Consider the following 23962-nt stretch of genomic DNA (forward strand, 5'->3'; position numbering starts at 1 on the left):
TTATGGTCAGAATAGAACCCTATTGGTTTTGAAGATGATCGCACGATATTAAGGAGTTGAAATGGACCAAAAACAGAAAAAATTCCTGATTTTGCAGTTGCTCTATAGGTCACAATTATGAACCAATCGACGCGAAAATTTATATGGAGTTAGAGTTTAGGAGTGGGCAGAAACCTACCAATAATTAGCGGGTAAAATAGACCCCAACTTTTTTCTAAGAAAAAAAGAAAATTTCCACTAAACCGCGAATATTTTCAACCCCAGCCAAATCACAAATACATTAAAAGATCACTTCTGATCATTGCAGTGATGCTAATAGCCAAGAAATCGGATACATAGCAAAATAGGTACAATATATATGTAAAAGAATTGATCTTATTTATTCTGTTTATAAATCAAGAACCGCTGGGCCGATTTTCAAAATTTCCATCAATTCGGAATGGTCTTTTGCCAGAAAAGCAGAAAATCGCGGAAAAATATACCAATAAAAAAGTGAATATTTTTTGTTCCATTTTTTTTTTATTTTTGTCATATTTTTTATTGCATGCGATTTTTTTGATTTGACTTACAATTTTTAGTTGTAAATTTTCTGAATTTTTACACCCTTCAACATTACGTTTTGAGGGTATTATATGCATGTCACAATTTATCGTCCGATCCTCACGAAATTTGACATGGGGGTAGGGGTAGGGTCAGAATTGAAGCCTATTGTTCTGAGGATGTGCATTTAGAGGTTTAAATGGCTACAAAATTTTAATTTTTTCTAATTTTGTTGTCGGTTCTGTAGGCCAAAATTGAAAACTAATCGACACGGATTTTCGAATCGGAAGAGAGTTGAGGACAGAGAAGAAGTCTAGCATTTTGAATGACCATTTGATTATATTTACCTGTAAAATGGACCACAACTTTCGTGTGCAATTATTTTGAATACTTCACAATACTACGGAGTGCGTAAATATTGGCCAAATTCTCCGGGTCAAAAACCTAAGGGTAACCTCCGAACAGCGCTCTTTGGCATTATTTCAAAAATGAAATCTTCCAAAATGGATTTGCATATAAAGGGACTTCGAACATATTGTAGTGTTGTAGGGTATCATATGGTCGGCCCCGCACGACTATAGCCTTTGCTTACTTGTTTTTAATTTGTATTTCATAGATTTTATTTGCTTTTTTAATTTATTATTATTATTATTTTACTTTTTTATTTCTAAACTCTAAAAACATTTACTTTTTATCAATTATTTTTATATCACCAAATTTTGTATTTTTATTCTGTTAACATTTAATGATACTTTTTATAAAGCTTTGTTTTTATTTTCCAAATTTTGATCTTTTTTTAACTTATCCTAATTTTTTATTTTTTTTTTTTTATTTTTCCAATTTTTTTTAATAGAAATTAAATACTTAACTTTTTTTATTTAAAAATGTTTATTTTTTTAGTTTTTTGCTATTTTTGTATTTTTTATAATTTTTGGAATTATTTTTTTTTTAATTTTTGAAATTTTCTGTTTTTTTAACAAATCTCTTATTTCTTTACTTAATTGTTCTTCCACTTAGTATTTTTCAATAAAAATGTGTATCTATTAATATTTTATTTTTTTAAATATTTGTTTAAGGTATTATCAAACAAACAACAAAAATCCACAAAAGTCTTCCATTTTTTTTTTTTTTTTTTTTGAAAATTGTCTTCAATTTTTTTTTTTCTAAAAATAAAATATTTCAACAGAAAATTAAATATTAAAGCCTTTATTTAAAAAAAAATATAATATAATAAACATTAGAAATTTTTATAAAAAATTGATTGACATATATACTTATATTATATATTTTTCATTTATAATAAAAAAAATAATCAATCATTCAACATTTTGAATAATTATAAATCTTATAAAATGTGATGTAAATGACCGACTGTCTTCAAATTACACATATAACAATATTTTTATGAACCCAAGGTCTGGTGTGAAGATTGAAAACATCGGACCACTAATTCTGGTACCTTCCCCGCAAAATGTCAACATTTTGAATATTCATGAAGCTCATAAAACACGAACTTAACATCCGATTCCATTCCGACTGGGTACATCTCAATATTTCCATCAACACAAGATCTGTTATACTCACTCTTTGTCAGCAATATTTCTTTCCACCCTAATATACACACTTTAACTGCTAACATTTATGAGTTCATCCAATACAAGTTATCACCATTTAATCGTGAAACGGAATTGCATTCAATCAGCATCGGCAGCAGCAAAAAAAAAAAAACTAAAAGAATTTAATGCCAAAAACGGTTGCTACAAGGGTGTATGTTCCGATTATTTTTCATGCTGATTAAAACCAATGGAGCTCCTACTGGGTTTTTTGGAGAAAATCCCAGCAACAATACAATATCAAGCAACGATTTGTTTTATGGCCAAGAGATTTTGTTGTTGAAAACAAAACAAATTGATGACATTGAATTTGTATTTAGTCCTTTAAGGATATACGTGTGGGTGTGTGTGTGTGTGCGTGCGTGTACGTGCATGTATTCCCGACACGTACAAAATCTTCACATATCGTTTTGGTTGTTATTTGCATAACAATAGCAATAGCAACAAGAACAACATTAGCCATAACAATACCCCGAGATTTGCCACCAATACAAATTTAGTGATTTAGCCAGGCAAGTTACATTCCTTTTTGTTATTTTTATTATTTTCCTTCTGCTTCGGCTTCTTCTTCTTCTCCGTCGTCTTTCATTGATAATAGTGCTTATGACTAGGATGTGATTGGGTGTAGGTGTTTGTCTGTTTTTTTGTAGGTTGGGAAGTCTAGTCACACAAAAAAGTTAGATTACCCTTAGACACACTCCCACAGACATACCTTACACACCAACTAATCTTGACCTTGGCCTATGTTCTGCCTGGCTAAAAGGCACACACACACACACACACTCATCCTCACATACTTTCAACACATATTTTGGTGTTAAAAAACAATTTGCCCAAGAACATAGAAACATTCGACCATGACAAACACACAAAATATGGTGCAGGACAGAATTTATGACACTATTTTAATTCCAATGCGCCCTGGGATTTATGTTGTGGCTGAGTGAGTGAGTGAATGTGTCCATAAAGTACCATTCGAAATGTCTACGAACTCTGGTGATTTCCTTAAAGCAAAAGAAAAATGGTTAATAAATTTTTAGGTTAAGTCGGAATCGTAGTCTTTCTTTAAAAAAGAATAGTGAAATTCAGTATTTTATTTAAAGAAGGAGCACATAAAAAAGGTATTTTTATACCCTCAGCCATATGGCTACAGAGGGTATATATCATTTGATACGGTCAAAACGTGCCTAGTCGAAATAACGGTTTTAGACCCTAGGTCTCTTTGGACCAAATCCGTTTCAGAACATTTGGAGTCGATCTAGCGATGTCCGTCCGTCCGTCCGTCTATCTGTCTGTCTGTCTGGCTGGCTGGTGCGCACGATAACTCACGAAGGGAGTATCCGATTTGGTCCAAACTTGGTACATCGTAATATTTTTTTCAAACTTAGATCGAGTTCGGAGATGGGCAACAAATATTCTTTGCACAGAAAGAGAAAGGTTAATCTGATTTTGCTCCAACTTTGCAAATCCTAATATTTGCGTCAGTACTCAGTCAGTTGTGAAAATGGACAATATCGGTCCACTCCATCAAGTACCTCCCCCACAAATGGTCAAAATTTTGAATAATTACAACTCTCATAAAATGTGATGTACGAGTCCGATTGTCTTCAAATTTTACACATCCCAATATTTATATTAACCCAATGTCTGGAGTTAAGATGAGCAATATCGGTCCACTCCTTCTGGTACCTCCCCCACAAAAGGCCCAAATTTGCAAAAAAAATATTTTTTGCACAGAAAGAGAAAGGATAATCCGATTTTGCTCCAACTTTGCAAATCCTAATATTTGCATCAGTGCTAGGTCTGGTGCGAAAATGGACAACATTGGTTCACTCCTTCAAGTACCTCCCCCAAAATGGTCAAAATTTTGAATAATTACAACTCTCATAAAATGTGATGTAAGAGTCCGATTGTCTTCAAATTTCACACATCCCAATCATTTTATTAGCCCAAGGTCTGGTGTAAAGATGAAGTATATCGGTCCACTTCTTCTGGTACCTCCCCCACAAATGGTAGAAATTTTAAAAATATATATTTTCTGCACAGAAATGGAAGCAATAATCTAATTTGGAAAAACATAACGCTCAAAGAAAGCAAAGTAAGGATCCAACTCTCTTCAAATTTCACACATACAAGCATTTTTGCTAACACCAGATCTGTTGTGAAGATGCTGTATATCTGCGAACACCTGCTGGTACCTCACCCACAAAGGGACACAATTTTCAATATTTTTATCTGTCATAAATTGCGAAACAACTCAGCGATTCTTTACAATTGATTTATCCATCTGCTATAATAATATTTATATCATATTTATTTAGGTCCGATACGAAATGAACAATATTGACCCATTCAAAACCCACTTCATAGAGGGTGAAGAGGGCCGAGGGTATACATCTGTCGGCAAAACCGACCGATACTTTTTTACTTGTTCAAACCCTTCTTTAAACAAGTCAAAAAACATTAAGTTCGACCGGGCCAAACTTTTAATACCCTCCACCATAGGGTAAAGGCAACATTAGAACCCATTGTGTCCCACAAATACCAATTTTTAGACAAATTCATGGGAAAATGTCGCAAAATCGTCAAAATATTGAATATCGGGAGGTACCGCTATATGGGGCTATACAAAAACGTGAACCTATACATACAATATTTAGGCAACGGAGCTAGAACCCATTAGGATACAAAAATACAAATTTTTAGACAAATCCGCGAAGAAAGGTGGCAAAAATCATCAAAATATGGAATATCTGGAGGTACCGTTATATAGGAGCTATACCAAAACGTGGACCTATACATACAATGTTTCGCCACCGCAGTCAAAACCCATTAAGACCAACAAATACCAATTTTTAGACAAATCCGTAAAAAAATGTGGCAAAAACCATCAAAATACCGCATATCGGGAGGTACCATTATATGGGGGCTATACCAAACCGTGGACCTATACATATGTTTGCCATCGAATCTAGAACCTATTATGACCAACAAATACCAATTTTTAGAAAAATTCGTGAGAAAATGTGGCAAACATTATTAAATTACCGAATATCGGAACTGTTATATGGGGACTATACCAAAACGTGGACGGATATATCTCATTTTCAATACCAACCATCCTAGACACAATACAAATTATTCTTCTAAATTTTGACGCTCTACGTCAAAAAATGTGGGCTGTATCGTGATATTAACAGAGAGACAGAAGGAAAGACAGAGAGAGAGAGAAAGAGAGAGGCAAACAGAGGGACAGACAGACGGACAGACACCACCTTTCCAAGGTGGAGGGTATAAAATTGTTCCAATATTTTGCCATTCAATTTTCTATATTCTTTTTAAAAATCTCCCATTTTTATATCCTAAGGGTATTATGTCTTTGTGCATAAGTTTGTAACAGGAAGAAGGAAGTGAGATAGGCCCATAGTTACTTTTGAGGATCTTCATAGAATCACTTTCTGAATCGATTTATGAATGTCACTCCATCTTTCCGTCCGTCTGTCCGTGTATCTATGTATTTATGGGAACAAAATACAGATCGCATTTATTATCCGATTGAGACGAAATTTTCCAAACAATATTTGTTTGACCCAAGGGCGAACCCTATTGAAATTGTTGAGAATCGGTTCAAATTTAGATATAGCTCCCATATACCTCTTTATCCGATATTTACATTTACCATTATAAAGGTAGGCTAACATACACATAATGTTAGAGACATATGTAAAGTTTTTATACCCTCCACCATAGTATAAGGTTTGTCATTCCGATTGTAACACCTCGAAATATACATTTTAGACCTCGCAAAGTATATACATATTCTTGATCAGCATAAAATTCTATGTCGATTTAGCATTGTACGTCCGTCTATCCGCCTGTCCGTCTGTGGAAATCACTCTAGCTTCCGAACGAAATGAAGTAGATTGATAAAATTTTACTCAAATGTGTATTATGTCTGCAGGACTTTTGGTATTGAAAATGGGTGATGTAGGTCCACGTCTTCGTATAGCCCCCCATATAACGGTACTTCCCGATATTCGGTATTTTGATGATTTTAGAGACATTATTTACCAGAACTATTTCAAATTAAGTATTTGAATAGTTCCTAAGACAGAACATGAGCCATGTAGATCCACGTCTTCGTATAGCCCCCATATAACGGTACCTCCCGATATTGGGTATTTTAATGATTTTAGAGACATTATTTACCGGAATTGTGTGTAAATTCGCATTTGAAGTTCGTAATGGCTACTATAGCCTATGACAGAAAATTGTCTGTGCGGGTCCACGTCTTCGTATAGCCCCCATATAACGGTACCTCATGATATTCGGTATTTTAATTAATTTAGCGACATTATTTACCGGAACTACTTCAAATTCGGTATTTGAAGTTCGTAATGGATACTACACCCTAAGACGGAACATGAGCCATGTAGATCCACGTCTTCGTATAGCCCCCATATAACGGTACCTCCCGATATTGGGTATTTTAATGAAATTTCGCATTTGAAGTTCGTAATGAATGTTACAGCCTATGACAGAAAATTGTCTGTGCGGGTCCACGTCTTCGTATAGCCCCCATATAACGGTACCGCCCGATATTCGGTATTTTGATGATTTTAGCGACATTATTTATCGAAATTCTTTCAAATTTCGCATTTGAAGTTCGTAATGGACGTTACAGCCTATGCCAGAAAATTGTCTGTACAGGTTATAAGCAGATTTTTTTCCAGTTTCGCATTTGAATTATAATATATTATAATTATAATATATTATAATAGCTTGTGACAAAAGTTGCCTATGCAGGTCTACGCCGTTGTAGAGACCCAAATATATGGCTAAATTCGGTATTTTTAAGATTTTAATTGGATTTTTAACGGATTTTATTTTTTTTTTTTTGAAAATTGTCAAATTTGTACCAAATGGTGGAGGGTATTCAAAGTTCGGCCCGGCCGAACTCCCAGCTTTTTTAACTTGTTTTTTTTTTTCTGCATTTATGTTAAACTTTTTTATCTGAAAGAAAATGCTTTATACCATAGTATATAGTAATACATTGTATAGTGTAGAGTATAATTTTTATAAAGAATATCGTTTCGCTTAAGTTTAAAATTTGCTAGGAACGCTTAAAAGTCTGCTACAAATATGTTAATTATAAAATGTGAATACATCATGTGGAAGCAGGCCTTTGATTGTTATTGCAAACTTGTACCAACATAATCTTTGATTTACACATTTTTAATGTCGATACCCTAATATCTTTAAATTAATAATAATAGCAATTCATTAATATCAATGATGATTTGCAAATTACCAAATTCCTAATTTTGTTAAACTATAATTAACAATGACTGAAAGTCTTAGGAAAGGGGTTCTATTGACATTTCTAAATTACTCTTAATTTGCGAATGACACCATTAGTTGCAATATTTCGATAAATATTTGGAAACATGCCATTTTCTGGTTCATTATGTGGCCAGTGGTTTCTTCTAATGACATTAAGTCCTAGAGATTTGAGTAAACGCCCAAAACGTGCCATTTTCAATAATTTCATTGTGGTCTAAATTGAAGTATTGTTTTGTGATGTCATTCGGATGGTGTTTCAAACAGCATGAATGTTTCAATTTGAGTAATATGGTTGAGTTTAGTATTTAAAAGCTATTATATTTTTTAGTAGTAAAAGGGCAAACATCTCAGTTCACTCTACCTTACAAAGAAAGTACAGGGAAGGAAAACCAGCAAAAATTTCAAAACTTGGTGGCAATTTTTAAAAATTAATATCGATGATAAATTGCCCATTACACCATTAATTTTCTTGTCCAAATTTTCCTAGTAAATGGTTGTTGTAGAAGTAATCATTCGCCATGGGACAAATTCGTACTCTCTTCCACACTTTTGGAATTTTAAGGATTGTGCATTTTAGGTACTTAGCGTCTTTGGCAGTGTTGCAGAAAATTTGGTATATTTGAGCGTAGAACCTCTTTAATTCTTAGATTAATTTTTAAACTTATGACACTATTATATCAGTAACACCCCGAAACATACATTTTATACCCCACAAAGTGTATATATTCCTGGTCAGCATAAAATTCTATGTCGATTTAACGATGACCGTCCCTCTGCCCGTCTATGGAAATCACTCCGAACGAATTGAAGTAGGTTGATAAAATTTTATTCAAATGTGTGTTTTGTCTGCAGGACTTTTGGTGTTGAAAATGGGCTATATCGGTCCACGTTTAGGTGTAGCCTCCATGTAACCGTACCTTCCTATACTCGGTGTCTTGCTAATTTCAGAGACATTAGTCACCAGAATTGTTTCAAATTTGGTATTTGAAGTTCGTAACGGATACTACAGGCTGTGACAGAAAATTACCTATGCAGATCCAGGTCTTCGCATAGCCCCGATATAACGGTACCTGCCTATATTCGGTATTTTGATGAATTTATCGATAATATTCACCGGAATTATTTAAAATATCCTAAGTTGAAGATTCCTAATGAGTACTACAGACAGAAACTTGTCCATGCAGGTCTTCGAATAGCCCCTAAATATCGGTACTTCCTCATACTCGGTATTTTGATGATTTTAGCTACATTTTCCCCGTAATTGTTTGAAATTTCGTATTTGCACTTTGTAATGGGTAATACAGCCTGTTACGTAAAATTTCCGACGCAGGTCCACGTTTTCGTATAGACCCCAAAATACCGGCAACTCCACATATTCGGTACTTTTAAGATTTTTTTTAGAATTTTTAACGGATTTTTATTTATTTATTTATTTATTTTTTTTTAATTTCCCAATTCATTCAAAATTGGTGGAGGTTGTTCATAGTTCCGCTCGGCCGAACTTACTGCTTTTTAACTTGTTTTGATATACAATGGTAATAGAGATTTCTTTTCTTTAGTGGCTTATGGTAAAATTTAATGAAGAATATTTTTGTCTTTGACGTCATCCTTCTAAAATAAAGTGCTGTTGGAGATTTTTGCACAACCTCACACAAATTACATCTTTAACCCTAAAATGTGCTTTGAACGTTTTTGAATCCTTACGTTTGGATAAGATTTAAATTTTTAATACAAAGATATCCTCTGATAATAACCGGATGGTTATTTCTGATTTTATGATCGTTTTGGTTATTAAAAGTGTTGACCCTTTTTGGGGGAGGTACCAGATGGAGCGGATTGATATATTCCGCCTTAACACAAAGCATTGAGTTAATAAAAATATTGTGATGTGTGTAATTTAAATGCAATCGAAATCTTACATCGTATTTTATAAGGGTTAAAATTATTTTAAATGTTGACTCTTTGTGTGGGAGGTACTGGATGGCGTGGACCGATATTGTCCATTTTCGTACATGACCTTGCAGTAATGGAAATATTCGGATATGCAAATTTAGATTATCCTTTCTCTTCCTGTGCAGTACAATATTTTTTGTTTCTACCTTTTTTGGGGCAGGTACCTAAAGGAGTGAACCAATATTACCCATCTCTGAACTCGATCTAAGTTTGACCATAATATTACGATGTACCAAGTCTGCAACAAATCTGATACTTCCTTCGAAAGTTATCGTGTGCACCAGCCAGCCAGAGAGACGGACGGATGGACAGCGTTAGATGGCCTCCAAATGTCCTGAAACCGATTTGGTTCACAGAGACCTAGGGTTAAACCCCTTACTTCCATGAGGCACGTTTTGGCCGTATCAAAGTATATAGTATATGCATTGTTGTCATAGGGCTGAGGGTGTAAAAAGACCTTTCTTAAAATTTAGCAAATTTTAAAATCTTAAAAATTAAAATGTTCGCACTGCCAATTAAGCTATATATCAATCCCACTGCAAGTCCATGCATATGCCCCAAAATCCCTACCCAATGGATACCATAGAACGTGTCATTCAACAAATTCCATTAATTGGCCATGTGGACACGTTCATTCCGTTCAATAATAAATAAAACGGTCAGTGGTGTGGGTATGGGTGTATGGGTGTATATATATATATATATATATATGTGTGTGTATCTGTGTGACAAGGCGTCATAAGGTAATGTTGATCATGGTATTATCAAAATGTACGCAATTGTATTTTGCAGAAAAAGGACTATTTCTTAACAACGATAATGACGCATATTGTCATAGAGGCCACTGGGGAGCTGGGTAATGTTTATTTTTTACATTATTATAAATTTCACCAAATATGTTTCAAATATTTGTAGAATTCATAAAAGGGTTGATAAATAATTTCAAATAATTATTAGCATGTCCATATTAAGACATGACAAGACTAAATGGGCTATTAATGGACCTTTTTTGGGTAACCATAATTTAACATATTTTCAATAAACCATTTTATTCGAGGAGAGATAGAATCAATATTTACTCATGCAACAGCTGCTATGAAGCATAACAAATTAAGGCACATAAGCACTTTATCACGATGACCCAATAATGAACGGCACACTTTTGGAATAATGTTTGGTAAAAAATTATTGATTCGGAATCATTCGGTCCAATCACGGTTGTCGTTTCTATAGTCGTCATCGACTTTATGCGCAAGTCACCCTCTCCGTCGCTTCGATTCAAAAATGGTATAACGGTAAGGCATGGAAGCGACATCGACAGTTTAAAATAAAAGTTGGCAACTATTAAAAAAACGTTGGCAACACTCCCTTGTTATTGACAAAGAGGATAAAAATTTGTTTGTATTTTGAGTTCTAATTTGGTTTCTTTCGGAAAAATAAAAAATATTGTCAAACCAGTAAAGAAAGTCTTAAAGTCCGGTGGGGCCGACTTATCGACTTCACATAACAATTAAAAGTTTTTATGGGAGAATTCAATCATACACGCTATGATTACGATTATAATTTAAAGTTCAAATTCCGACTAGTATTGCCCATTTGGTGCACAATTAATTCGAAATCGAAAAGATATATATGGGAGCTATATCTAAATCGGAACCGATCTCGATAAAATTCGGCAAAGATATTTCTGAGCTGTATTTGATATATTTCCCTGAATATCGTTATTACGGAGTGCATATTACGGCTGTGGGTAACAAATATGACAAATCGGATGAACAGTATATATGGGAGCTATAGCTATATCGGAACCGATCTTCACCATTCAATTTGACATACTAGCTTCTAGAGTCAATTCGGTCGAAAGTGCCAAATTTCATCCAATTTGGGCAAATATTAGAGGTTTGGTGCACAATCAAAAGTAAATCGGACGAAGTTATATATGGGAGCTATATCCAAATCTGAACCGATCTCGATAAACTTTAGCAAATGTGTTTCTGGGCTGTATTTGATATATTTCCCCAAATATTGTTGTTACAGAGTGCATATTACGGCTCCGGAGGACAAAAATAACAAATCGGATGAACAATATATATGGGAACTATAGCTATATCTAAACCGATTTCGATCAAAATTGGCATACTTCTTTTCAGGCCTAATTTGTTTGAATGTGCAAAATTCCATACTATTCGGGCTGATATTACACGTTTGGTGCACAATAAAAGGCAAATCGGACGAAGATATATATGGGAGCTATATCTAAATTTTTACCGATTATCTCCAATTTCAATAGGGTTCGTCCTTGGTCCAAACAAATGATTTGTGCAAAATTTCATGTGGATCGGGTAATAAATGCGAACTGTACTTTGTTTACAAAAATACATGGACAGACGGACGGACGGACATGCATAAATCGACTCAGAATGTGATTCTATGCAGATCATCAAAAGGAACTATGGGTCTATCTCGTTTCCTGTTGCCTGTTACAAACAAATTCACAAAGACATAATACCCTGACCACATTGTGGTGTAGGGTATAAAAATGCCACCTCCAGTGCTGCTGGCTTCACCCTTATTGCGCACAAGTCTGAATTATTTTCAATTAAATTTTTCTAAACCTAGAAGAATTTTAGAGAGCTAAATAACAAAAAATTTGTCGCTATCGACAGAAAACGACAAACATAATATCATTATTGTCGGCTCAACTTCATTTTGCGACGCTGACGACAACTGTAATAGGGCCGATCAATGTTGTCTATTCAAGTATAGGCCTACCCTGCCGATTAATTTAAACACATGAATTAAATAATTCCAAAAGACTTTATTAATGTCGTCATAAATTATCTTAAAATTTGACCACACACTAAATTAATCCTTTCTTGACTTTGTTTGTTTCTTTTTTTCAATTTTCTATTTCATTTTGAACTATTGCCCCATTTGTAATAGAATTTCTTGGGAAAATGACTAGACATTTATTCCAACAGCGACATAATTTATTAAAAAAAGCAAAGCAAATGTTGTAAAGAAATCCTGCAAAAAGGAAAAGGGAGAATAGAAGTCATGACCTTAACACATTTCCATATAACGTTTGCCATTTTTTCTTTTTGGCTGACCAAAATTGTTGCCGTATAAATAGCCCATAGAGCAAAAGCCAAAAGTTCGGAACCAAAAACAAAATCTATTTGCAATGATTGCCTAATGGTGGACATCATCATCGACAACATTGTTGTCATTATCATCACCATTATTTTGGACAGAGATATGAATGAAAATATAAGGGAAGGGGAGGGGATGAATTGGTAATGGAAGGACTTTAACATTTTTTACACGGAAAAGATTTTGGGGGATTTTTTTATTAACAGGAGATTCTATATAGGATCTTTATACGCTCCAACATAGTGTGGAGTGTATATTATGTTTGTCATTCCGTTTGTAACACGACCACATATACATTTTAGACCCCACAGAGTATATATAATCTTGATCGGCATAAAATTCTATGACGATTTAGCGATGTCCGTCCGCCTGTGGAAGTCACTCTAGCTTCCGAACGAAATGAAGTAGGTTGATAAAATTTTACTTAAATGTATATTGTCCGCAGGACTTTTGGTATTGAAAATGGGTCATGTAAGTCCACATTTTGGTATAGCCTCCATATAACGGTACCTCCCCATATTCGGTATTTTGATGATTTTAGCGACATTATTCACCGGAATTGTTTTAAATTTGGTATTTGAAGTTTTTAATGGATATTACAACCTATGACAGTGCAGGTCCACATCTTCGTATATCCCCCATATAACAGCACTTCCCGATATTCGATATTTTGATGTTTTTTGGCGACATTATTCGCCGATTTTTTTATGACAAAAGTGGCTTATGCAGGTCCACGTCGTCGTATAGACCCGGCAGATTCGGAATTTTTAAGATTTTAACAGAAATTTTATCGATTTTTTTTTTGAAAATTACCAAATTCGTTCCTAATGGTGGAGGGTATTCAAAATTCGGCCTGGCCGAACTTACATCTTTTTCACTTGTTATGTATAAAATAACTGCCTAAAATAAGGTCCTACCATGGCAGAGAAGATAGTCTCAGAAGATCTTCTCAGAGAAGAACAGGTTGTCTTCTTAGAGAAGAGATAAAGGTATTCTTAAAGATAAGCCGAAGGTCTTGCCAGAGGAACAGATGGCCTTCTCAAAGGCGTTCCCATAGAAGAGCTGATGGTCTTCTCATAGAAGGCCTAGAAGGTCTTCTCCTAGAAGGCCAGAAGGTCTTCTCATAAAAGGCAAGAAGTTCTCATAGAAGGCTAGAAGGTCTTCTCATAGAAGGCCAGAAGGTCTTCTAAAAGGAGGCCTTAAGGTCTTCTAACAGGAAGTCATAAGATCTTCTAATAGAAGGCTAGAAGGTCTTCTCATAAAGGGCCAGAAGGTCTTCTCGTAGAAGAACTGAAGGTCTTCTCGTAGAAGAGCTGAAGGTCTTCTCGTAGAAGGCCAGAAGGTCTTCTCATAGAAGGCCCAGAAGGTCTTCTCATAGAAGGCCCAGAAGGTCTTCTCATAGAAGGCCCAGAAGGTCTTCTCATAGAAGGCCCAGAAGGTCTTCTCATAGAAGGCCCAGAAGGTCTTCTCATAGAAGGCCCAGAAGGTCTTCTCATAGAAGGCCCAGAAGGTCTTCTCATAGAAGGCCCAGAAGGTCTTCTCATAGAAGGCCCAGAAGGTCTTCTCATAGAAGGCCCAGAAGGTCTTCTCATAGAAGGCCCAGAAGGTCTTCTCATAGAAGGCCCAGAAGGTCTTCTCATAGAAGAGCTAAAGGTCTTCTCATAGAAGAGCTGAAGGTCTTCTCATAGAAGAGCTGAAGGTCTTCTAATAGAAGGCCCAGAAGGTCTTCTAATAGAAGGCCCAGAAGGTCTTCTAATAGAAGGCCCAGAAGGTCTTCTCATAGAAGGCCCAGAAGGTCTTCTAATAGAAGGCCCAGAAGGTCTTCTAATGGAAGGCCCAGAAGGTCTTCTAATAGAAGGCCCAGAAGGTCTTCTAATAGAAGGCCCAGAAGGTCTTCTACTAGAAGGCCCAGAAGGTCTTCTAATAGAAGGCCCAGAAGGTCTTCTACTAGAAGGCCCAGAAGGTCTTCTCATAGAAAGCCAGAAGGTCTTCTCATAGAAGGCCAGAAGGTATTCTCATAGCAGGCCAGAAGGTCTCCTCATATAAGACCAGAAGGGCTTTTCATAGAAGAGACCACAAGGTCATCTCATAGAAGAGACCACAAGGTCTTCTCATAGAAGAGACCTCATTTTCATAGAAGGCCCGAAGGTATTCTCATAGAAGGCCAGAAGTTCACCTCACAGAAAGCCAGAAGATTTTCTCTAAGAAAGCCAGAAGTTCTTCCTGTAGAAGGTCCTTTCATAGAAGACCACAATGTGTTCTCAAGGGGCCTTTTGTTCATACCCTATACCCATAAGGATTAATAGGAATTAAAAATTTACAAAAAAAAATAATATTTGTTTTACAATTTGGTACGCCTAAAAGCATGCTTCATATTTTTACGCTAGGATTGTATTTGCTTTTCATGATTATTCGGCATGCGTATAAAACATTACATATAATTACCTTCTAATGGAAGACCCTTTTGCCTATTTCATACATAAAAAATAAAAAGGATGTTTCCGTGGAAGAACATTAAACAATTAAAACCCTACTTTTATTCCCGAAATTGTCTTCCCATAGAAGATCAACAAATACTTCTGTTAGAGGAACAAAATGACTTAATAAAAACTATTTTTTATTATTTTTTTTTTAATTTTTTAATGGATCCCTAAATGGCTCAATTTGCATAAAATTATTCATTTTTGTATAATTAATAATGTATTTAATTTTTTTGCAGACGTCTTATCGGCAATCCCATCAAATATCTAAGTGCTGAGACATTTGTACAAAATAATTACCTGGACGCCTTGTAAGATTTTGTTTCTTATATTCGACGCAGAAGAAAAAAAATAATTAATATTCAATATTCTCTTTCAGATCCCTGGCCTATACACCGCTAAAAGTCGACGAATCCTTTCTTCAAACCCTAAATGTATCCTACCTCAACTTGAATGGCATCAAATTTGAAATGATCGAATTCGAGTCAATACAAAATATGTTGAATTTAAAATACATTGTCTATGATCGTTTCTATTTTTGTTCAATGACACCGAATGTTAAACGCTGTAAACCCAACACGGATGGTGTATCCTCGTTTAAGGATTTGCTGAGTAAACCGGTATTGCGGTATTCCGCATGGATTATGGCAATAATTACAATAACTGGTAACATTATGGTGCTGTGGGGACGTTTTATCTATCGTGATGAGAACAAGGCAGTCACCATGGTGATACGAAATTTGGCCTTGGCTGATATTCTTATGGGATTTTATTTGCTCATAATTGGTATGCAGGATCATCGGTATCGTAATATTTATCATAGGTAAGGTGAGGTTAGGTTTTAGGAATATATTATAATGATTTTTTTGCGTTTGCAGAGTTGCCTTAGACTGGATAACATCATGGCACTGTGCTGCAGTGGGTGTCTTGGCCGTTAGCTCCTCCGAAGTTTCCATGTTGATATTGGCGTTTATGTCATTGGAACGTTTCCTCCTGATTGCCGACCCGTTTCGTGGCCACCATCATATTAGTGTGAAAAATATTTTCTTTGCCTTGCTGAGCATTTGGGTAATGGGTGTGGGTATTGCTGTGGCTCCCGTCATCCTCTGGCAATCGAGTACGAAATTCTATGGCACCTATTCCGGCACCTGTTTCCCATTGCACATCCAAGAGCCATATCCGTTGGGTTGGCAATATTCGGCGTTTATGTTTTTGGGAGTAAATCTTTTTCTCCTGGTTATGATAGCCTTACTGTATACGGCATTATTGTTTTCAATATGGCGTACCCGCAAGGCAACACCATTATCATTGTTAGACTGTGAATTTGCTGTCAGATTCTTTTTTATTGTCTTGACGGATGCCCTGTGCTGGGCTCCCATTATCGTGGTGAAAATATGGGTTTTCTTTAATTATAATATATCAGGTAAGGTTGAAGTTATATACATATATGGTCCATTCCAGAGCTGCACGAATGTAAAACTTTTTACTATAATAACAGATTTTCCCTTTATGATATCGAAAATGATGAAACTTGTAGATTCTTGCCGGTTCTGGAACGGAGCAATAGAAATGGAGAGTTTCATTTGTTTTTATTTTTATTTAATTTTGTAGATGACATCTATGCCTGGCTGGTGGTTTTCATTTTACCCCTAAACTCGGCCGTAAATCCACTTTTGTATACGTTTACCACACCGAAATATCGCAATCAGGTCTTAATGCGTGGTTGGAAGAAAATAACAGCACGTCGACGTCATAATCAGGATCCATCAAATGGTTTGGCTACCACAATTGCCACGGGAACGGGGTCATCACAGCAACAGGGTAAGTGATGATGATGGTAATTAAATTCATTCAAAATGGGGGTATTCCACTAATTATGAATACAAAGTTGGAACTTCCTAAAGCAGTAGATTCGAAGTGCTTAATTTTCGATGAAAAATAATGAATATATTCAGAGAATGTCTTTTTTTTTTTTTTTTTTTTTTTTGGTTTTAGAAAGTTGAAACTTGGCCAATTTCCAGATAACGCCACAACAAGCAATCGGGAGGGTTCCGCTAGGTCGTTAATGTTTAGAGCAGGTGTTTACAGGTTAAATTTGATCTTGTGCAAAAATTCAGCAATGGCAGGAAGATTTTTAATCCCATGTTTGTTGATGAAATCTACAGTGGATCTTGAGCTCCGCATATAGTGATTAGAATTTCTTTCCGACGAAAAGCGATGGCACTGAAATAGGATATGATCGACATTTTCCTCAGTGCAACAAGTTTCACAGAGGGCAGAAGGAACTGCTTTCATTCTTTCCAAGGTGGCATTGCAAAAGGCGTGGTTTGTGACAACTCTGTTGAGTGTTTTTGTATCCAAAGGGGTAGATGTGGTATTGTGGAACCATGGTCGTTTGGTGACTTCAGGGAAGATTGTGAAGTAATGGGAGGAGCCGGACAATCCTCTTTCTTTATACTCATTTGCCCATTCTATCCACAGGTCGTGAGTTATATGGTTAATTGCGTCAGAGATAGTCAAGGGTGTCTCAATCTGCGAGCCAATCTCTCTCGCCATTCTTGCGGCTTGATCAACTGTTTCATTAAGTGGGATACTACAGTGCCCCGGGATATGATGCAATTCAATCTCCTCAAAGTGTTCCGAAGCTAGCCAATTAATTCTGTCAACAAGATAATTTCCCCTCTGATTGTTTTTTATTGCTAAAAGACCACTAAGACAGTCACAAAGAATGGCTAATTTTCGAATTTGATTGTTAGCTGCATATTCAAGTGCTTTGACTATTGCTATAAGTTCGGCCGACATTGAGGACAATGCCAGGTCCCCGAAATACGAGAACACAATACCAGGGCCTTCATGAATAAAGGCCGAGCCAGAGAAGTCGGAAAAAACGGAACCATCTGTGAAGAAAATTTCAAGACCTTTGTTTTTTAACTGATTTATTTTTTCATTATATAATTGCCCAATTATCAAAGAATCCGCGTCAGCCTTCTTTGTAACTATTCCCTTGAAAAACACGTCATCAACCACTATAATCTGGGTACCTGTTCCTAATGGGGAAGTTTTCCCGACTTTTTGGAGAATATCTTTGAATTTTGTGTGTACTCTATAAATGCCAGTGTTAATAGGGTGGGACAGATTCCCGAGGGTATTTACAATAGGTCGCTTATATGCATAGGATTTCACCAATTCTTTTGCTGCCGTGAGACAAAATCTATAATTTGGAGGTAGCTCTGCCGACAAGTGGTAGAGACATGGGACCGGCGTTGATCTTATTAAGCCAAGAGATTTTCTCAAACAGTTGTTGATCGAGGTCTTAATTTTATTAACGGAACCTTTGTCAGCATTGGCAAGGGCCGCAGATGCATATTCTAACTTGGACCTAACACATGCCCTGTAAAGGCGCAGGGATTTACGTGGATCTATGCCCCTGTTACAACCACCTAAGATATTTAAACACCTGTTTTTCTTTTCTACCTCTGAAAGGACATTTTGAACATGTTCCTTTGCGGAGTTATTGGATGCCACAAAGTAGCCTAAGTACTTAATTTTGTTTACCTGCTCAATACCAACTCCGTTCTGAATAAGATTCAGGTTTCGAACTCTCCTATTAAAATGGACTGCAGACGTTTTACTAATATTAAAGCGAAGGTTAATCTCCCCGCACCGAGCAGCGAATTCATCAATCTTCGAATCCAAAATGCATCTGGCGGATTCAAAGTCCCTATGGTAAACCAACAGAAAGAAATCATCTGCGTATTGGAATAAAATGCAATTATCAGACTGAATAGCATGTAATGAAATTGTGTATGCATTAAAAAGAATTGGGCTTAACGCACTTCCCTGAGCTAGACCACCGCTGACGGAGACGACGCGAGAACCAAGGACGAGATTCCTCCTGTGGAGGAAATCTACAATCCACGAGGTAATCGCGCCATTCACCCCCAGGTCATCCAGTTTTGATTTCAATATATCCGCCCTCACACAGTCATAGGCCTTTTCAACATCGACACAGAAACCTAACACTTGGAAACCCCTCGATTTTAACGCATAGACCGTATTGATTAGGTCGTTAATACACATGGATGTAGAGTGGCCCGGTCTAAACGCATATGACCGGGCAGGGAACACGTGATTTGCTTCGAGAAAACTTTGAGTTGATTCCTTCAACATTGATTCAAGGCATTTAAGAGGCACCGAAAGAAGTGAGATTGGCCTGTAATTTTCTAACTTGGTGGGGTCCTTTCCCTGTTTTGGGATTGGCGAGATTTTAATATTCCTCCAGTCATCTGGAATTTTGCCACTTGACCAAACACTACACAGGATATCGAAGAAAGCCACTAGCGCCGAGTGAGACAGACTTCTTAAATGCTCATAGGATATTTGATCCAACCCTGGGGCTGAGTTGGAGCTTCTCGACTGTAAAAAACGTTGAAAGGTCTCAAAAGAGAGAAATGATGGAGAAAGGCGACCTAAAGTCGGAATCCCAGGATCCCCCGCCAGGTCCACAGTAGAATCCACATCCGGGGCCAAAACAGGTTCCTCAGGAGCATCATCATCGGAGTTGGCAATAGAATTCTCCAGGGACACAACCCTGGAGACCTCCACTGGCGCCCCGTGAGACTCCCCCGCGTCAATCCTGAATCCGCCCAAGACATCGATTCCCCCAGGCCCATCGGAAGACATAGAAGCTATACTAAGCTCATCCGTATCAGGTTGGTGTACAGCGGATGTATCCGAGGTGGAGGCAGAAGCCAATAAATTAAGAAATTGTCCTTTTTGATCTTCATCCCATGTGTGATTAATACTTTTAGGCTGCTTGTACTTGCGTACATTTCTAATCGTTCTCCAGAAATGTTTGGTGGAAGTACTACTGGAGAGTTCATTAACCACCGATTCAAAGTTCTCAATTTTACAATCTTGTACCTTTTTACGAAGAGTATCTTCTGCCTCTGTAAAAGCCCTTAAGTCTTGTAGGGTCCTGCTTTTAAAATATTTAGCCTTTGCAGCCTGTCTTAATCTAAACAGCTTTTCTATTTCTTTATTCCACCACATTTTCGGGACATATTTATTCTGTGCATCTATTGTAATTGTGTTTTTTTTAACAATCTCACGAACCTTGTTATTGAAATTTTCAATGGAGCCACCTACATCTAATTTAGCCATCTCCTCTAAAACTGCCCTTTTCTTCACTCTTTTGGTTGCCCTTGGTGGGATAGGGTTATTACCGAATTCCACAATTACGGGCAAATGATTGCTATTAGTAAGTTTATTCGAATTAACTGACCAAGTAGGTGTTAAATTGAGATTTTTTGCAAACGTTAAGTCCAAGACAGAAGCATGTCTATCCTGGAGACGGAAAGTAGGTTCACCATTATTAAGACAATAAAAACCACAAGATGACGCTATATCATCCAATATAGCTCCTTGGGCGTTCGTGATCGTATCACCCCATTCTACAGATCTGGCATTAAAATCACCCCCAACTACTATCGGCAAAGCAAAACGTCCAAGATGTGTGAAAAGACTATTAACCATTAATTCAAAGGTACCCCTCTGCGTATTCGGAGGAATGTATACAACGCTAAAAATGAAATTATTTCTCAAATTCAAGGTTTTTACGCCTAAAACTTCCATCTCAACACCAATGTCGATGTCGATAAGTGAGAAAGAGATATCTCTTCTCAAATATATACCTACACCTCCATAGCTGTCTTGACGGTTTTTAAAAGCAAAATTAAAATTAGTTAAGTTAGAAGTCGAGTTATCTTTCAACCAAGTCTCAGTTATCAATGCGATATCAATTTTATTTTTTTCCATAAAAAGCTCCAGCAGACATTTATTATTATTATTATTCAAACTCTGTATATTAAATTGTAAAACTCGCATAATATATTAATTTTGATTATTATTATTATTTTGTCCTTTCAGACTCTTATTCATTAATCCTAAATCCATTTGCGCTTGACTGCTGTTAATTGCATCTTTAATTTTGTTAAAAAGGTTCATTGATTCCTTATTGACTACATTTGGAGTGATTAAAGCTTTATTCAGAAGATCAGTAATGATGCTAAGAACTTTTTCAAATTCCGTAGTTTTTTGATTTTCTAAGGCACTAAGTAATGAGCCATTTGGCAAGGAGTATGAAGCACCTTGGTCAAGAGCTTCACGGTGTTGCTGTTGTGTTCTTTTAGCATTTTCTTCTTCCCGTATTCTATTTGCATTGTTTTTAGCGACTCGCGAATAAGATTGAATTCTGTGGAAGTAACTTGAGGATTCTTGTGTGTTGTTGGGGGTAGGTCTATGACCCATACCCGAAGAGTTATTTCTAGGTTGTGGAAGAGATGGGAATTCTCCATTCGATTCCTCATCTAAGAGGTAGAAACTATTTCTAAAAATCGGTGGGTATTTAGTTTTTGCTTCGTTATATGAGAGATTTTCGATGGTCATAACTCTTTTAATATTAAAAGCTTTAGTCCTAGCTGGACAATTTTTGTCAGTTGATTTGTGGTTATCCTTACAATTCGAGCACTTGACTGGTGCTGGAGCACAAGGTACTCCAATATCATGGATGGTGAAGCATGTTGAACAGGTTTTTTGTTGCTGTTTGCAATGTTTAGAAAAGTGATTATATCGATAACATCTATAACATTGCGCAAAGGGTATAAAATGACGCACTTTCATAAAGGCACAGCCATATATTTCAATATTGTCAGGTATAGTAAGACCTTTAAACAGTATTTTAACACGTTTGGTGTTAATCAAATCATCCCCCTCCTTTCTCTGGACTCTTTGAATTTTCAATATGGGTATTTCACTTTGGAAGTGTTCTCGCATTTCGTCCTCAGACACATCTTCCTCAACCGGAAAAATTATGCCCCATTTTGAAAGAAAGTGAGCAAAAATTCTTGGTTGGTAACCAGCACCTATTATTCTTTGGTCAGTTACAAAAGCATTTGCTGCTTGTGCAGTCTTAAAAACAATCTTACCTCTACCATAACCTATCTTTGTGACACAAATTACATCTCTAACTTCAAGGAACTTTACATGACGGGAAAAGTCAAACACACTAAAAGGTTGTCTTGCACTGTTCTTAGTGATTGTATCAATATAGACCATGAAAGGGCCAGGATGAGTATCATCATAAAATAATTCTATATCATCATTACCAGGACTAGCTGGTAAATTGTTATTATTAACCACATTTACTTTACTTGTTGACACTACACTAGCACTATCCTCAGACACAGACGAACCAAACACATCATAAACCTGAGCACCGTTAGTCGCAGCAGCCTTGACGCCCTCTGCGCAACCTTCCATTTTTCTCTCTTTAGAATTGCCATCCATTCTTCCAATACTACGACCTCTCTTACCCGTTATTTTTCCAACGCCATTGCTCCTTGCACCACTCCTCTCCACTACATTTGGTAGAGGATCACCTGGATCCCCCGGCATCCCTCAAAAAACCACTGCGGAGATCACACCAAATTCCAAAGAACCAGGATATCAAAATGCCAAAAGTTGAAATTTAAAGATGAAATGAAAATTTATGTTGATGTCAAATGAGTTGATTGATGAAAAAATTATTTGATGTTGATGAAACTAAATGGGATATGTCCAAACAATCAGGAACTCAGGGCACTTTGTCTCCCTGCCAGAATTCTAAACAAGCTTGATCAAAGGACGCTTCTAGAAATTTCTAATGCGCACGAAAATGTATGTAAATTACGATTGTTATTTTGATGTTCTCTATTCAGAGGTTGAAACGAGAGTCCAGAGAATGTCTTTATTTTTCATAATTTGCCAAGACAATGTATGCGCCTCAAAGTATGCTTTACTTTTTATTAGACTCATGTATTGGGATATAAAAGAAGTGTTAGGGAAAGGTGACAAAGAAAAAGTACCTCCGTCAGAAAATTGTCGTTGCGAAGGAAAATAAAACAGTTATTGTATTGCATAGAAAAACTACTAAATCAGGGCTGTCATAGAAACCAATTTTGTCACTATTGGTTTTAAAAACGACAAGAAAAAATGATTTGGTGTCATGAAAATCAATCGAATTAGAATTTTATCGGTTTTGGTTGTCATAGAAGCCAATGTTATCGGTTTTGTTATTGGAAATAAACCAAGTTGCTTAGATGTGCGTGAAAATAAATTTAAATTTAAATTCTACTACTTTGATTTTTCGCTTACCAACACTGGTTTTCTCTCAGAGATAAATTTAAATTTAACTACATTTTCGTGAGAGTAAATTTAAATTTAACTCAAAAGTGCTTGTTGTGAAAGAAAATAAAAGTTAAAATTATGAAAATAATATAACAATAAAATGTTATATGAATTGTATTAAAAATTAATAATTATAAGAACTTTGGCCAGAACAAGAAAAGTGGCCAGACTTATATTTCCTATGGTCACTGTAGGAGAAATGGGTTTGGACCCACTGTGGGAAAATGGTTAGGGATGCACTCTTATGGTGTCCATTTTCGGAAAGAGCATCGAAAATGCTCCTAGACCACTTATTCTCATAATCCAAACCCATCTGGAATTCCCACAGTGGCCAGATTTATATTTCATATGGTCACTGTAGGAGAAATGGGTTTGGACCCACTGTGGGAAAATGGTTAGGGATGCACCTTTATGGTGCTCATTTTCGGAAAGAGCATCGAAAATACTCCTAGACCAAGGATTCTCATAATCCAAACCCATCTGGAATTCCCACAGTGGCCAGACTTATATTTCATATGGTCACTGTAGGAGAAATGGGTTTGGACCCACTGTGGGAAAATGGTTAGGGATGCACCCTTATGGTGTCCATTTTCGGAAAGAGCATCGAAAATGCTCCTAGACCACTTATTCTCATAATCCAAACCCATCTGGAAT

At 36.3% G+C, this 23962-nt stretch overlaps 1 protein-coding gene across 1 annotated transcript in view; it reads left to right on the top strand.

Annotated features, from left to right (window-relative positions):
• The window catches only part of LOC101898923 (relaxin receptor 2), a 77348-nt gene that overhangs the window by 43363 nt on the left and 10023 nt on the right, over window positions 1–23962 (top strand). Inside the window, exons 8-11 of the mRNA XM_059123318.1 lie at window positions 15322–15393; window positions 15462–15905; window positions 15961–16505; window positions 16694–16903. Of these exons, the coding sequence (XP_058979301.1) occupies window positions 15322–15393; window positions 15462–15905; window positions 15961–16505; window positions 16694–16903 (1271 nt within the window). The remainder of the gene's footprint in view (window positions 1–15321; window positions 15394–15461; window positions 15906–15960; window positions 16506–16693; window positions 16904–23962) is intronic.

This window comes from Musca domestica, unplaced genomic scaffold (assembly GCF_030504385.1).
Source record: "Musca domestica strain aabys unplaced genomic scaffold, Musca_domestica.polishedcontigs.V.1.1 24, whole genome shotgun sequence".
In the NCBI taxonomy this organism is placed as follows: domain Eukaryota; kingdom Metazoa; phylum Arthropoda; class Insecta; order Diptera; family Muscidae; genus Musca; species Musca domestica.